Source organism: Notolepis coatsorum, assembly GCF_963971535.1.
Source record: "Notolepis coatsorum genome assembly, chromosome: 5".
Lineage (NCBI taxonomy): Eukaryota > Metazoa > Chordata > Actinopteri > Aulopiformes > Paralepididae > Notolepis > Notolepis coatsorum.
The window spans coordinates 39322533-39340032 of NC_140169.1; the positions used below are offsets into that span (position 1 = coordinate 39322533).

General features: G+C 42.8%; 1 protein-coding gene across 1 annotated transcript in view; it reads right to left on the reverse strand.

The window, feature by feature from the left end:
- The window catches only part of LOC311228153 (uncharacterized protein), a gene marked incomplete at both ends in the record, with an annotated part of 148316 nt that extends 131962 nt beyond the window's left edge, over positions 1 to 16354 (reverse strand). Inside the window, 2 exons of the mRNA XM_084314066.1 lie at positions 15991 to 16147; positions 16232 to 16354. Coding sequence (XP_084170192.1) covers positions 15991 to 16147; positions 16232 to 16354 — 280 coding nt within the window. The remainder of the gene's footprint in view (positions 1 to 15990; positions 16148 to 16231) is intronic.
- Positions 16355 to 17500: the final 1146 nt, after the last annotated feature.

Below are 17500 nucleotides of genomic sequence, written 5' to 3' on the forward strand. Positions count from 1 at the left end.
CAAACAGTTGTTTTTAAACGGTAAGGCTAACATATTGTGTTTCACAGAAACAAAATTAGACTCATCTGTACAAGATCCAGAGATTGAAATTGAAAACTACTCAATAGTCAGGAGGGATAGAAACCAGTATGGAGGTGGCGTCTGCGTGTATATACACAAGGATACCAAATACATCAACCGTACTGACCTTAACCATGATGAAATTGAAACTGTTTGGATTGAAATCTTATTAGACAGGGCGAAACCAGTACTAGTAGGCACAATATATAGACCGCCAGAACAGAGTGGCTTTTATGACACACTTGATGGGTGTTTAGCTGGGGTGGAGGGGGTAGAAAAAATTCTTATTGGGGACTGGAACACGGATATGCTGCGTAAAGCAGCACCCGTCTTCAAGGCCTTCAGTAGATTTTCTGATCTGCACGGTTTCAGCCAGCTAATCACCCAACCCACAAGAGTATGTGATTCGACACAAACCACCATTGACCTCATTTTGACCTCTGACAAGTCCATGATCTCCAATAAAGGGGTGATAGCATGCGGGTTAAGTGATCATTATATGATTTTCTGTACCCGCAAAAAGCTAAAACAGAAGGCCGGCTGTCACAAAACAGTCACATCTAGAGACCTCAAAACTTACTCTAGAGAGGCCTTTAACCTAGAACTGGGGAGCTTGGACTGGTCAGATGAACTCAGTGGTACACAGGTTGAAGAAACATGGCTTGGATTCAAAACCAAATTCACAGCAATACTCAACAACATGGCACCCATAAGAACCACCAGGGTTAAAAATCGCGCTGAGCCATGGATGCACACTGAAATACTGGCCGCTATGAAAACCAGAGACAAAAAATGCTCTGAACTTCATAAAAGTCAGACAAAGCTTTCCAAAAGCCCAAACAGTGAACTCCAAGCCCACGTGGTTGAACAAAAAATTCTAAGAAACAGACTAAGAAATGACGTAAACACCATGATCAGAACCGCAAAAAGAAATTTCATCAACGACAAAACTGAGGAAAACAAAAACAAACCCAGCAAACTTTGGAAATTACTCAATAATCAACTAGGCTGCAGTAAAAAACTTAAAACCAGATTCTCAAACATAAACATAAAGACGGACAACACGCTCATCACAGACAAGCTGGATGTAGCCAATTACTTAAACATCTTCTTCACAAACATAGCCACAACACTGGTAAACAAACTACCCTCCCACTCAGGGCATTATGGGGTAGAACACATAGTAGAATACTACAAAAACCTAGGGGTCCACAAAGATGACTTCAAACTTGAAATGGTAACAACTGATGAGGTACTCAAAAAATGTAGCGCCCTCCAACCTAACAAGGCCACTGGCCATGACAACATACCCTCCAAATTCCTCAGAGACGCAGCAGCCGCCATCACCCCAGTCATCACACACATAATAAACCTCTCTATAAAACAGGGACACGTCCCCAAGGACTTCAAAATTGCGAGAGTGACCCCTCTGCACAAAAAGGGCAGCAAATTAGACCCAGGCAACTACCGCCCTGTTTCTATTCTTACCTCCATCTCGAAAGTCATGGAGAAAATAGTCTACGAACAGGTCGAAAAGTACCTGGCGGAAAAAAATCTAATCTATGAATTCCAATCTGGCTTCAGAACGTCCCACTCCACTGACACATGCCTCCTCTATTTGAACGACCACATCAAACAAGAGGTGGACGCGGGCAAATACTGCGGCATGATCATGCTGGACCTACAAAAGGCCTTCGACACTGTCAATCACTCCATTCTGATGGACAAGCTAAAAGCAATTGGTTTATCAGTGAGCTGGATGCAATCCTACCTGGAGGGGAGAGAACAGATGGTAGAGGTAAACGGTACTCTATCCCCCCCCTCACAGTGAGCTGTGGTGTTCCACAAGGAAGCATACTAGGACCGCTACTCTTCCTAATTTATGCAAATGACATGTCGTCAGCCTGTGACTGCAACCTGTTCCTGTTTGCGGACGACTCAGCCCTGCTGGTCTCTGACAAGAACAAGTTGCAGGTTGAAAAAAACCTCAGCACAGAACTAGGCAAAATCTGCATATGGCTCGCTGATAACAAACTATCATTACACATGGGCAAAACAGAGTCCATTCTCTTCGGTTCAAATAACAAACTCAGCAAGACCGACGGCTTCTCAGTTACAGTGGGTGACAATATTGTCACAAGGAAAGACGAAATTACCTACCTGGGTTCCATCCTAGAGGCAAATCTTTCCTGTGACAAAATGGCATCCAATGTAATAAAAAAAGTCAACCAACGAACTAGATTCTTGTACCGGATCTCCTCTCTGGTAAACAAGAATACCCTGAAGACTCTGGCAGGAGCACTCATTCAAGGGTACTACGACTATGCGTGCACCTCATGGTACCAAAGCACCTCAAAGGCGCTTAAAACAAAATTACAAACATCACAAAACAAACTGGTCAGACTACTACTTGACCTGAACCCCAGAACCCACCTCACCCCTGCCCACTTTGACAACCTAGGATGGCTTAGAGTAGACGACAGAGTACAGCAACTTGCAATGGGCCTTGTCTACAAGATACACTATACGACCGGGGTACCCATGTACATGTCAAAATACTTCCCAAAGGTCAGTGAATACCACAACCACTACACCAGAGGAAGCTCAACAAATCATGTAAAACCCAGATTCGGCTCAAACAAGGGACTAAACACGTTTCGCAATTATGCCACAACAATGTGGAACGCCCTATCTAAAGCTGTAAAGGAATGTGAATCACTACCCACATTCAAAACCGCTCTTAAAGAGCACCTACGGGAGGCTGCAATTCGAAACTGGCCACCGTAAATGCCCAAAACCCCCACCACCTCCTAATAGACAGTCTCCTCCCCACCGCATGTATATATTCCCTCCCCGCTGTATGTATATTTCTCTCCCACCCACCCACCCCCTCCTAATGTACAGTCCCCTCCCCATCATATGTATATACTCTGTCAGGATCTAGGGGTAACAGTACTGTATAATTGAATACCGTTTATGTCACAAATGTATCAGTACTAAATACCTATATGTCCCTATGCCATAAATGTCATGTATGTTGTGTATGTCATAAATGTCTATATGAATTGAAAATGGGGGACCCTGATGGAAACAAGACAAACGTCTTTCTCAGGTCTGCATCCCCTTAACAATTGTATGTATTGAGCCGTACTGTATTGTACCCATTCTGCAATCTGTTAAATAAAGTTTTCATTCATTCATTCAGTCACGTTATATTAGAACTATCTGGTTAGAACGTTATATTAGAACTCTCTGGTTAGAACGTTATATTAGAACTCTCTGGTGATGTAACTGCCCCCTGGCTTGGTGTTGAAATAAAGATGCGGTTATGTTTCGTACAGATGCTTTTATTTATTTTCTCTTTTTTCTTTTGCATTTCAGCTTAGCAGTACTGTAGCTTTTCTTTGGTAGTTTGTCGTTGCACCGTGTTTGTACAGTTGCATCATTTGCTCCGTTTGCACCGTGAAAACTGCATAGGACAGTCAAACACAAACATACAATTAGTTACATAGTTCACAGTTCAATATTGTTCACATGTTGTTCACCCAACGTGTTCAAACAAACAATTGCATTCAAAGATATTAAGGGTGAACTCGTCTTCCATAACAAAGGCACTCAGGGAAAAACAATGATAAATAATAACGTTACTTGTCCGGCAGCAGGTGCCTTTGATTAGAAGCTACTCAGTGAGTGCACCACTTTACATGTTCATAAATGTTTGGCAGTTACACACATAAATATAGACCTCTTCAACAACAGTAATAATAATAATACATTTTAGTGTTCGACATACCTTATTCCGCTTTACCAAGGGGAGTTATTTACTGGAGTAAGGTTCTTCTATTATACATAATTCGCTGTCTGCTCCGTCATTGTCTCTGAGTTACTTCCGCCTTGGTCACACAGGATGCTGTGACCTTTATACTATAGGAAAGACGAGCTCTGCCCCCATGTGGACACGAAATGAAAATGCACAATTGGCTCCGAAATATTCTTTTCTTAAATAGAGAGCTCAGTATTCTGAGCCAATACAGAGAAGTTGATCATCTAGACCAACGCAAATCAAAGCTTACTGACAATAAAGATGATAGGCACCTTTACCCTTGGCGGTCAGTTACACTCCCACCAAATCCTGCTATGACGGATAAGCACAAAACAATTAATTTAGTCATACAGGATTTCCTTTTAGATTTCACATAGCATCAAAATAATACAATTCAAGCGTTTCTATACTAATTACTCTCGAGGAGGAGTAAAGGCGGTGAGTCTTCCACACGCTCTTTAGGGAAATCAGCCATTTGCTGCTCTTCAGTAGGTCGTCGGAGTTTCCTGCATCGTACACAGTTGTGAATCAGCTTGGCTACTAATTTGCTCCCACCAATGACCCAGAATCCATTTGCTCTCAGTTCCATTTGGGTTTGACTTCGGCCTTGGTGACAAACTTGAGCGTGGTGATGAGCCGTAATTAGCTTGGTGATAGGGCTGTCTTTTGGCAAAATTATGGGATGTTTCATTTCTTGACTGAGGGATGAGCGTCTCAATCTTCCACCCACACAGAGAAGTTCTCGATGCAGAATTGGATCAAGGGAATGAAGAGCACTTGAACTTGGAAGAGCATCTCCTTCCTGGCATCTCTTAATTTCCTGAGAGAAGGCTTGCTGCTGGACGAGCTTGATCACTATTTTGGCAGCTCTTTCTCGTTCTTCGACTGTCACCAGTTCGGTGTTGTGTACTTTTCCCAATCCCAGCCTCTTGATTCTTGCAACTACTTTCAGGATCTTTGACCATGAAGAGATCTGATTTAGGCTAATTAGAATGTCTGTACAATTGTTAACTTTGGTTGTGAAAGCTTGGACAGCCTTAACCTCAGGATCGCCTACGAGTAGGTCTGCGAAGGGATTCAGTTTGGGATGTACTTCTTGCTCCCAGAGAAATGTAGGACCTGACATCCAGTTTGTTGAAGGAATGTGAGATGCCTGAAGGCCTCTGGAGGCATGATCTGCCGGGTTCTCTGCTGTTTCGATATAGTGCCATTTACTTGGGTCAGTGTTTTCTCTTATCAGTTGGACTCTGTTCGCTGAACCTTCTTGCCTCATTATTGATGTAGCCCAGAACTACTTGTGAATCTGTCCAGAAGAATTATTCATCGATCTTCATCTGCAGTTCTCTTTTCAGCAACACACTTAATTTGGTTGCGACCACTGCCGCTGAGAGCTCTAGTCGTGGGATGCTTGAGACCTTTGTGGGTGCTACTCTTGCTTTGGCCATCACAAGACTGGAGTGTACTGTATTTTTGTCATTTTTGTACCTGAGGTAGGAACAAGCGCCATACCCCATGCTGCTGGCATCGGCAAAGTGATGCAGTTCCGTCTTGATGATGTTGCCGAAGTCATGTGGGTGGTAGCATCTAGGGATCGTGAATTCCTTTAAGTTATATAGCCCGATCTTCCATTCCTCCCACCGTGGCTTTAAGTCAGCTGGCAGTGGATCATCCCATCTTATGCCTCTGCAGCATAGTTCTTGGAGTATGCGTTTTCCGCTTAGGGTGAATGGGGCAACAAACCTGAGTGGGTCATAAAGAGAGGCGACGATGGAGAGGATTCCTCGACGGGTTGAAGGCTGGTTGTAACTGAGGGGTTACAAAACCCTGACTGTATTAAAGATTGTGATATATTAAACCACTACTAGTTATGTACTTTGATTACTGGCCATACAGTACATGAATATATATGGTGAACACCCACACAAGAATACGGCATTGACACATAAATTATATTGGAGGGTTATTTATTATTATTAAGCAACGTTAGGTTACAGATTGAGAATTAGGCTCGCGCTTGTATGGCGAAGAACATACGTAAAGTCAGTCAAGAGCATAAGTCAATGAGAATAGTAGGAATACTATGATGGGTCTAAGCTGACGCCACCTGTGGTATAGCAATTATATGGGCCACACCGGTACCAACTGGAGACACTGGGTTCCCTCCGGGGTGTAAGGCCGGGAGGGGTCGAGGAATGTTCGGGTACCCAGTCTGGGTCAACGAGGAATAAAGAGGCTCCAGATACAGGAGCCAGTGCATGTACTCCCTTGATCAGCAGACAAAGCAATAGTTGTAATCCAAGATATGCTCGATAGCATTGACGACAGCTAGCCAGCCCCTTCCAAGAGGCGGGCCCGAGTGGTGATCCTCACGAGGTTAAATCCCAAACGACAGTGGAATCAACGGTGCTCTTCTCCGGTGGTCACGGTCCCAAAGCAATATAATCCAACCAGAAATGGTTCTGCAATCGCCGGTGTAGATTCTCCTGTGTACATATCCAACGGTTCTCGCCTAGGACTCCTCGGGTGTGGGCACGGATTTAGGCCGCACAGCCTGGATAAGTGCACTAGCTAAATACACGACGAACCGATGGTAATGCTGGTCACTGAAGAACTGTAGCCGCACGATACACAATAAATGATCGACTATTACTTCACATTAGATTAAGTCGAACTCAACGTTACTGCGTTAAACTCTGACACTTTAACATTCTATTCGCACGCGGTTCTCAATGCTCTATTTAGATGCAAGGTTGCTCACTTCACTGCACGTTGACTCGTGGTGAAGGTATTAAGGTTTTGGTAAGACTACTACTGTTTACACCTGCGCTGTATTTATACGTAAGGTGAATATCTAGTCCCAGCCTCAGTTCTTGTCTCGTATTACTACGCAGACTCTGGGCATGTACCGACATGCCCGGAGTTGCCTTTGAACTTGCCGTTGGGGGCTTGGTCGTTGGCGCCTGGGGTCGCCGTCCAATAGGAGAGCGAATATTACTCTGGTTTGTACGCAGGTAAAGGGATATTCCGTGTATATATACAAATAATATACAAGGTATATCAAACGATACATATATATATTCAGTTTAATCTGGCCCTTCACAACACTGGTCTTTCATGTTGACATTGAAGCTGAAGGTGTCGTTGTCTATAGACCACTGAAGGCCAAGTGCATGCTCAGTTGGAGTCGCTTCCAGCTTAAGTTCGAGAGGGTCAGTGATTGTTGCTCTTTCTGAGGGTTTCACACAGTCGAGGATGTCTTTGTGGTTAGAGTTGAATTTGTGGAGGCGTAGGCCTCCTCGTTTGCACAATTTTTGTGCCTCGATGATCAGTTTCTTGGCCTCTTCGACTGATGAAACGCTGGCTAACCCATCATCAACGTAGAAGTTCTTCTCAATGAAGGCTGAGGCTGCTGGGTAGTCTTCTCTACAGATGAAGCTTTTAGTATTCCTGGGCGCTTTGCCGCGACTCGCGCACGGTTATATCACGTCGTTTTAATTAATTGTGAACCCAGGCTGCTGTTCTGTTTTATGCCGCCAGGAGGCGCAAAGTCGCCCGGCGCGGCGGCGGTCTATTGATTCCTCATTCAACACTGCCTTTGTGTCAATAACACGAGCCACTGTCAACGTTGGGACTGCGCGAGACAGAGAGACTTTATTGTGAATTTAAAATATGCTGGTAAAGTGGGGAGGGAGATTGTTCATTCAAGTAAGCTATAATATATTATGAAATTCGTATTATGAAACATGAAACACCTCGAACTTATCTCACTACGATTCAACCTATTGCGTGGCACAACAGAGAGACGTGGTAGTATCCGCGTCTGTGATTTGCCTAAACGTTATTATTTTGGTAACGTTTATTTCTGACTACCGTACAGTATGTATTACTATCTATTACTACCTACTATGGGCCAGCCGTGTATAGGTGTAACAGAGTTATAATAGTTCAATGGTTGTGATGGCGGAGTTACTGTACAGTAGCGATGCGTCAGGTTCCTTTGCATATCGTCTACTATCGTCTACTATCTACTACTACTTTGTATCACAAACAGTACTGTATTTGCAAAACTGATATGTCATAAATGTATAGATGTACAGTAGCAGTACTGTCTACCTGTATGTCATGTATGTCATTATGAATTGAAAATGGGGGACCCTGATGTAAACAAGACGAAAGTATTTTGCACTGTACAGTATGTCACAGGTGAGCTTGCTAGCCATTTGATTGTTAACGTGATATAAAAAAAAATCAATACTTGATTGATTGATTGAAAAGTTTATTAACAGATTGCAGAATGGGTACATTACAGTACAGCTCAATACATACAATTGTTAAGGGGATGCAGACCAGAGAAAGACTTTCGTCTTGTTTACATCAGGGTCCCCAATTTTCAATTCATCATAACATATATGACATACATGACATACAGATAGACAGTACTGCTACATCTATACATTTATGACATATCAGATTTGCAAATACAGTACTGTTTGTGATACAAAAGTGTCCAGAAAAGGAGTGTATATACATTTGGTTGGGTAGGGGACACACACACATTTTACACTGTACATTGGAATACTGACAAAGCCTTACTTGGTCATTTACTGTACAACTAGGTTAGGACATTTGTAGGGTTTGTACATTACAAAATGCAATGGGCCTGGTCTACAAGATACACTACACGACCAAAGTACCCATGTACATGTCAAAATACTTCCCACTTTCAAAAACACTCTCAAAAAACACCTACGGGAGACTGCAATTCTAAACTGGCCCCTGTAAATGTCCTAACACAACCCCCCCCCAATGTACAGTAAATGACCAAGTATAATAATAATAATAATAATAATAACTTTGTTTTATATAGCGCCTTTCAGAGGACCCAATGTCGCTTTACATAGGGGGGGGGGGAGATGACAAATTAACAAACATAGTGGACAGACACAACATATACATATAAAGTGAGAAAGTTAGGGGTTGAAGGCCAAGTTGAAGAGGTGGGTTTTGAGCAGTTTTTTAAATTAGTCCAGAGTTGGGGCGGTGCGGAGTTCTGCTGGGAGGGAGTCAATATTCCAATGTACAGTTTTGCTTGTTCAGTTGTACAGTGTCCCCCACCCACTCTTCCTACCCAACCTCCCCCCCCAACATCCTCCAATGTACAGTTTCTATGTCAAATGTATATACTCTCTTTTCTGGACTCTTTTCGTATCACAAACAGTACTGTATTTGCAAATCTGGTATGTCATAGATGTAGCAGTACTGTCTATCTGTATGTCATGTATGTCATATATGTTATGATGAATTGAAAATGGGGGACCCTGATGTAAACAAGACGAAAGTCTTTCTCTGGTCTGCATCCCCTTAACAATTGTATGTATTGAGCTGTACTGTACTGTACCCATTCTGCAATCTGTTAATAAAATGTTCAATCAATCAATCAATCTCCCCGTACTGTGGTTTCTTCTCAACCTTGGGGGGAATGGAAATGCCCCAACAATTAGCATTTCAATGGTGTGTTTGTGTGTGTGTGTGTGTGTTTGTGTGTGTGGGGGCCGCATTCCATGTCACACCTACAGTACATACACAGTATAGTCACTCTACTACCCCCACCCCGCTACCTCCACTCTACACTCTACTACCCCCCCCCGATGGAGGGAGAGACGAGACAGACTGAATGAAAACTTGTTTTCAAGTTTAATGTACATTAAGTTGTAAAGCACTTTGGATAAAAGCTCTATATAAATGCTGTACTCTGTCGTCTACTCTAAGCCATCCTAGGTTGTCAAAGTGGGCAGGGGTGAGGTGGGTTCTAGGGGTAAGGTCAAGTAGAAGTTTGACCAGTTTGTTTTGTGATGTTTGTAATCTTGTTTTTAGCACCTTTGAGGTGCTTTGGTACCATGAGGTGCAAGCATAGTCGTAGTACCCTTGAATGAGTGCTCCTGCCAGAGTCTTCAGGGTATTCTTGTTTACCAGAGAGGAGATCCGGTACAAGAATCTAGTTCATTGGTTGACTTTTTGTATTACCTTGGATGCCATTTTGTCACAGGAAAGACGACAAGCACAACACCAGCCTCTGCCACAGCGAGTTATGTTATGTAAATGAGAGATTATATTGTTGTTAATGCTGCTATTTATGCAATTTTTATTGGTGTGTTTTGTTATTGTTATTAAACACAACGTTACATACAAAACTGTCTCTTCTGTTATTCAAGTGTTCTGATGGGAATGGTGTATTGTACCACACATACAAATAGGGAAACAATGTCCAGGCACGCACTCCAGGTTTTTCCAAATTTATTGGCAGCCTGAAATCATATCATGACGTAAAAAAAAGTATTCTGATTGGACAAGAGATAACAATTATTTGCATCTTTATTGTAACAAATGTATGAACAGTCAGCAATAGATGTCAAATGATTTACAGTAATATCAAGTAACAAGTGACTTATATATCGACCATTAGCCAATGGAAATGCATCTTCAGAAATAAGATCAGATAAACAAGACTGACACAAAACTGATGAATGATGAAATGAGCACATAAAGTGCAGACATACTATAAAATCCTATCTACATGGGTGTTCCAGGTTAGTGTGTTATCGACAAAAATCCCAAGATATTTATATGAAGAGACCTGTGAGATGGACTGTGTGTGGATGACCACAGGCCTGTGGTCCCCAACACCTCTGGGGTCAAACACCATCTCCCACAAACCTCTGGATTTCCAAATAATAGTCAGCTAGGTCACTGTCATTCTTAATTAGAGCTAAAATGGCAGTGTCATCAGAAAATGTAAATACTATTGTAATAAAACGTTCAAAACTATGTTCAATTTGTGTATTGTTTTGTTACTATAAGATTGTACAGTACAGTAACAGCAGTTGTCAGTCAAGTCAAGAAAGAACGCTATAGTGTAGTCCCCTGGGAGAAAGTTCGTGATCGAGTGAATGAACATTTGCGGAACCCACGATCAGAGGATCCAAGGAAAAGGCTACCATACAGTTTGAGTGAGTTTTGTATCTGAACCAGCATTCAGATACAAACCCTGATGTAAACAAGACGAAAGTCTTTCTCTGGTCTGCATCCCCTTAACAATTGTATGTATTGAGCTGTACTGTACCCATTCTGCAATCTGTTAATAAAGTTTTCAATCAATCAATTCAAAACCATGTATTATTTTGGCCATATAGTGGCGCTGTCAACATTCTAACCGTCATGCAACGCGCTATGTGTCGCTCTGTTTAGCTGGGGGTGTTTCCCCCCGGGAGATATAGGAGGACGGACCGCCGGCCGGGACCGGACGTTAGTTTGTCGTGAAGCGAGCGTATATATAATTAGCAGGTCTGTGTTGTGGGTTACGAGAGAGTATTAACCTGTAAAACCCATATTGAGCTGGAATTAAACCATCATATACGAATACAACCTCTTCTCATTCTTCCTGACATTACTGCATGCCTGATCGCTACGATACGTTCACTACCACCGATTGGACAAGTTGAAATGCATTTTTACTTAACTTTACAGCATTATTCAAACGTGATAGGAAGTTTCACATTCTTGTACGAAATAAATATACTGTCTCATAAATATACTCTTACAATATATAAATAAACGTTTCGACCTTACCGGTCTTCCTCAAGCATGAATGAATGAAAACTTTATTTAACAGATTGCAGAATGGGTACAATACAGTACGGCTCAATACATACAATTGTTAAGGGGATGCAGACCTGAGAAAGACGTTTGTCTTGTTTCCATCAGGGTCCCCCATTTTCATTTCATATAGACATTTATGACATACACAACATACATGACATTTATAGCATAGGGACATGTAGGTATTTAGTACTGATACATTTGTGACATAAGCGGTATTCAAATATACAGTACTGTTACCCCTAGCATGCCATTGACTGTCCCTTTGAACCTAAACATCTTCTCTTCTGCACTTCTTCACTCAGCTCCTGTGGGCAGGATGGGAAGGCAGAGGAAGAGGGTGGTGAAGGAGACCGCAAGGAGAAGAAGAAGAAGAAGGTTGACATGGGCAAAGTGTTCATCAACATCTCCATCGGCCTGTGCATCTTCAGCCTCATCTGGTTCTTCTATGCCCTCTACATGCGCTCTGCCCTAGCTAAACAGGTGGTGACAATCCACCCCTCACCTCCTGTGCTTGATGCCAACAGCACCATGTCTGGGAAAATGTATGCCGCAATTCATACAGTATCTTACAAGAGATGCATTGATGTATGTGCAGGCTATTCTGCCTCCGTCTGATCAGTATGTAAAAATCACAAAGTTGGGGATATGGATGGGAATATATTTCACTGATTAAAAGAAAAACCAAAAAAAGAAGCAAAACTCATTATTTGTTCACGCCAACTGTTTTGGAGATGAGGGTGGAAGGGAAGAAAAACAAAAAATGGTAAAGAGCAAGAATAGTTTGGTTTTCCATTATTGTTGATTAATCATCAATTGTAATGCATAATCTTTACATCTCTTACTTAATTTCTCCATTCAATCCCCAAGTTCCTCCTTTCTGTAGTGTTCGCTGTCTTTCTCAACACCTTTTTTGTTTGTTCATGGTCCAAGTGGATGTAAGCGTGAGGCTGAAGTTGCATTTTCTTTTTCTCAATTCCTGACTTGTGGTGGTACAGTGCCTTCAACACCCATGGGGGTAATTTGGCAGTATGTTTTTATCATACTGTCATACTGGGGAATAATATTAATATTATTATGTCCTATTGGGGACATAATTAAAAATTCTGAGCAATTCAATCGTTTTTTTATGGCTCTGCCATTAATTGAAAACTGTATTAACAGATTGCAGAATGGGTACAATACAGTACAGCTCAATACACACAATTGTTAAGGGGATGCAGACCAGAGAAAGACTTTTATCTTGTTTACATCAGGGTCCCCCATTTTCAATTCATCATAACATACAGTATATGACACTGTATAAACAAACAAAATTGTACATTGGACTATTGACAAAACCATACTACAGTAGGTAAATGACTGTACATTGGAGGGGGTTGGTTACATGCTGCTCTCCAGTGTTCTCCAGCTCCTCGCACCTCAGGATATGGACACATGGAACGTAAACACTATTATTAGTACAATTAGTACAACACATAAGTACACACACACACAGATTGCTATCTGAGAAAGTAACGTGAAATATGTGAGCCGGCTACACCATTTGCCATGTACTGTATAATCTGTAGGCAAAAACGTACTGCATATAAACGGCTGATGACTCATAACTTCCTATCACGTTTGAATAATGCTGTAAAGTTAAGTAAAAATGCATTTCAATAGTAATGTATATTAAGAGCTTACCGATTGAGAGCTAAATCCACTGCCAACAGACGAGACGCGATATTTACTTCCTCTGCTTCTCTCTCAGTTTGCCGAGGGAGGGCGGAGCTCGTCCAGCACGTTGTCACCAGCTGTATGAGAGCGCCCCCGCTGGTCATTGTTAACATTAACCACACCAAAACGGCGTCAAACCGGCCGGCAAACAGCTGTTCCAGGACTTTTCCCGGCTGTATCTGTATGTTGGTGTGCCATGTACCTTAGGCCAAAATTGGCACATCCAGGAGAAGAAGCAGCTCCAAAGAGGTGAACTGCAATCCTGTATTCCTGTGGTTCCGTTTCCAAATCACCTTCCCTCCACCACAGGAACTTGAGGTATTTTCGAGAGTCAGGGTGGACGAAGAACTGGTGGAACATTCTTTCCACGTCGCAGATTATGGCCACGTCTTCCTTTCTGAAGCGGCATAGAACTCCTATTAGGGAGTTGATTAAGTCGGGACCGGTCAATAGACAGTCATTTAGGGAAACTGCACAGAATTTAGCTGAGCAGTCAAACACGACCCGTAGCCTGCCAGGCTTTTGAGGGTGGTAAATGCCGTGATGAGGAAGGTACCAAGCGGTCTCTCCATATGAAGTGGTATGGTCAAGTTCTGCGTCACCTTTCTCGATGATGTCTTTCATGAAAGCCTTATAGCGTTCGTGATACTCTTTATCCGTCTTTAGCTTCTTCTTTAGAGACTGGAGGCGGACTGTAGCTAGTCTCTTGTTGTTTGGTAGGGATGGTGGGCTGCTACCCTTGAAAGGTAGAGGCATCTCGTAGTGTCCATCTTCTTTCTGTCTGATGTTCTCACTGAGGAATTGTATGAAGTGAACATCTTCTTGAGACACGTACTTGTCCTCGTAGTTCCTTTCAGAGAAGTCCGACTCAAGTACTTTAAGGACATCTGTGGACATCTGTTGTAGACGGGGCTGGTATTTCTTTTACTGACACTCTATGTACAAAGCTCTGGCTCCCTTGTCGGTCCAGATGAGGGTTAGATGAGCCTATTATGCTCCAACCAAGCTCTGTCCTCTGTGCAAAAGGTTCGTTTTCACAGCCTGTGATGACTTCGAGTGGAGCTAGCGCTGAGGGACAATCACATCCTATTAACATACCCACTTCACAGTCTAGAAGTGATGGTAACTTGTTTACGAGATGCTTGAGGTGAGGCCACTGTAGCGCTGTTTTACCAGTAGGAATGTAGGATTTGTCTACTGGGATGAAGCTACGAGTGTAGGCTTGTGGCACTCTGATGTTGTTTGCAGAATGGAGTCCTCTGATTTGTAGGCCGCTGACACTCTTGCTGGTTATAACTGTATTTACAGCAGTCATTGTACTGAGTCTCAGCTTCACAGGTTGACTTTCCACACTTAACTCCTTAAGCAGGTCCTCTAAGATAAACGTTGTATCACTCTGTGTGTCGAGTAGTGCGTAAGTGAGCACCGTTATCTGTGGCTCTTGAACTGAAGACACAAGGACTGGGACAATGCTTGAGGTCGCAGAAGCACATCGGGTTGTAGTGTGAGACACGACTCTGCGGACTTCTTGGCTCCGGTAGTTTGCAGTAGATGTGCCACTCTGGGTTGTCTCTGGTGCTTGTGACCTCTCTTCGTGCAGACACGTTGGATGACGACGGTTGCAGGTGTTGCAGGTATGTCGCCGTTTACAGTCCTTGCTGGAGTGTCCCTTCCTCAGATGTACGTTCTCTTATCCTCTATAGACCTTGATGCGAAGTTAGTGCAAGTAGCAATGCCATGATTCTCATTTTTGCAGATTGGGCAAGGTGGTCTGGCTCTATAGGGTGAATACTGTGTCTCCACGATGTTGCTCTTTATGTGAGTGCTTGTATTCAACGCTCTGGCTCTCTTGGAAAACCTCTCGTCTGAGGCTCTGGAGTTCAACAGTAGTGGGGTAGCGATGGGGTTACAAGCTATTCGTGCCTCTTTGTTCAGAAACTTTGAAAAGTGTGCAAGACTTGGATAGCTTCCAGATTTATCTAGCTCTTCTACGATGATCCTGCTCCATCTTCGCACAATCCACTCAGGTAGTTTCTTGAGCAGTTTGTGGTTCTCTTCACAGTCGTTCAAGATGTCCAGCCCTCGGACATGTGGAATTGCCTCTGTGCATCCCTGTAGGAAGTCTGCAAACTCTCGGAGTGCCAGAAGATCGTTTGTGTTTATCTTAGGCCATCTCATTAGCTTGTCTCTGAACGCCCTTTGTATAATGAAGGGGTTCCCATACCTCTCTTCCAACACTCTCCAGGCACCTTTATATGCTTCTTCGGAGTCTCTGTAAAAGAATCCTTCCACAGACTTACGAGCTTCTCCAGTAAGGTACATTTTCAGATAAAACATCTTATCACTTGTTGGGAGAGGCTTTCGGTGTATCAGGGTCATGAAGGTTATTTTCCAATCAACAAATTTCATAGGGTCACCGTTGAATATTGTTGGTTCTGGTGTAGGTAGGCGATTCATGCTTAATGCACTTGTGATTGCTTCGGCTAGACTGAAGGCCTCTTGGTTTGCCGTCGCGCTGGGAGATGCTTGACGTTGGAATGCTGTAGGATGTAGCGGAGCACTATATTCAGGATTTTGGTGAGCAGTATTTATTTCATGGTCAGTGACTTCTTCTTCTTCTTCGTTGTCTAGATCACTTCCCGAACTGTATGCCCTCACTCGGGCTGCTGCTACCTGGACTTCCTTCTCTGCTTGTAGCTGCTGTAACTTCATCCTCTCCTCCTCCAGCTTACGTCGACTCTGCACCTTCATCTTCTCCATTTCCATCAGCATGGCTGCCTCTTCCCCCTCTAGTTGGAGGAGACTGGTTTGCTGAGCCTGGATCACTTGAATGGCCTTTACCTCTTCTACTTTAGCCGCGAGTTCAGCTTCCCTCCGCCTGTTTGATGCCTTGGAACGTTGAGAGTGAATTGTTTCAGTATTTGTGTGACCATATACAGATCTGTACTCCTCTTTGTTCAGAGCTATTCTCACCCTCTCCTTCTCAAGTCTTTCATTAAAATCTTCTTCTTTTGTTTCCAGCTGCTTACACACAAGCTCTTGGGTGTCTGTCGTCAGCTGAATACAGGCGTCCATTTTATTTGCGATCTCAGGCATGGTTACGTAAAATGGACTCATATAAACTTCTTACTAAGTCACAACTTGCTTGAATGTCTTGTTTTAGTCTTTCAAGTTCTTCTGCTGGACAGAAAGTTCTTAGTTTCCCTCTTGCTTCCTTGGCTATCTTCTTCCACTTCTGATAAGCTTTGTTAAAAGCTTTCTCATTCCTCTTATCCTCCACTTCACGATTTTCTTTTCCTTTCTCGGTTAGAGTTCTTTGTTGAGCACCTGTTCTGTTCTGTTCCAACTCCAAGAGGTTGCCAGCATCGTCTTCTTGGGCCGACATTGTGCTTGATCACACACACTCAAAATATCAAATAAATAGATGGTATTTAAGAGTTCCACTTGCTGGGATGGATATCAGACAGCATAATATTCATTAAATATACAGGAGTTGCCACACGTCCGTGGTATTGCTGGGATGGATACCAGACAGCATAAGGGTAATTAGATATACAGAAGTTGCCACACGTCCGTGGTATTGCTGGGATGGATACCAGACAGCATAGGGTTAATTAGATATACAGGAGTTGCCACACGTCCGTGGTTTTGCTGGGATGGATACCAGACAGCATAGGGTTAACTCAGTAGGTTCATTCTTCCTTCTCTTCATACATGTATTTTCTTTAGTGTAGGGTCCTCAACATACATGTATTCTCTTCGGAGTAAGATCTTCAACATACATGTATTTTCTTCAGAGTATGGTCTTCATTGTACATGTATTTTCTTCAGAGTGAGGTCTTCAACATATATGTATTTTCTTCAGAGTATGGTCTTCATTGTACATGCATTTTCTTCAGAGTGAGGTCTTCAACATACATGTATTTTCTTCGGAGTATGGTCTTCATTGTACATTTATCCACTTCAGAATAAAGTCTTCATAATACATCCATCCTCTTCAGAACATCTATCCTCTTCAGAGTAAGGTCTACTTCACATTTATCCACTTCAGAATGAGGTTTCATAATACATTTATCCTCTTCAGAGTATGGGTTTTACTCACTGTTTATCTTCTTCAGAGTATGGGTTTACTCACTGTTTATCCTCTTCAGAGTATGGGTTTTACTCACTGTTGATCCTCTTCAGAGTCGGGTAAGTTTTCACTGTAACTGCCCCCCGGCTTGGTGTTGAAATAAAGATGCG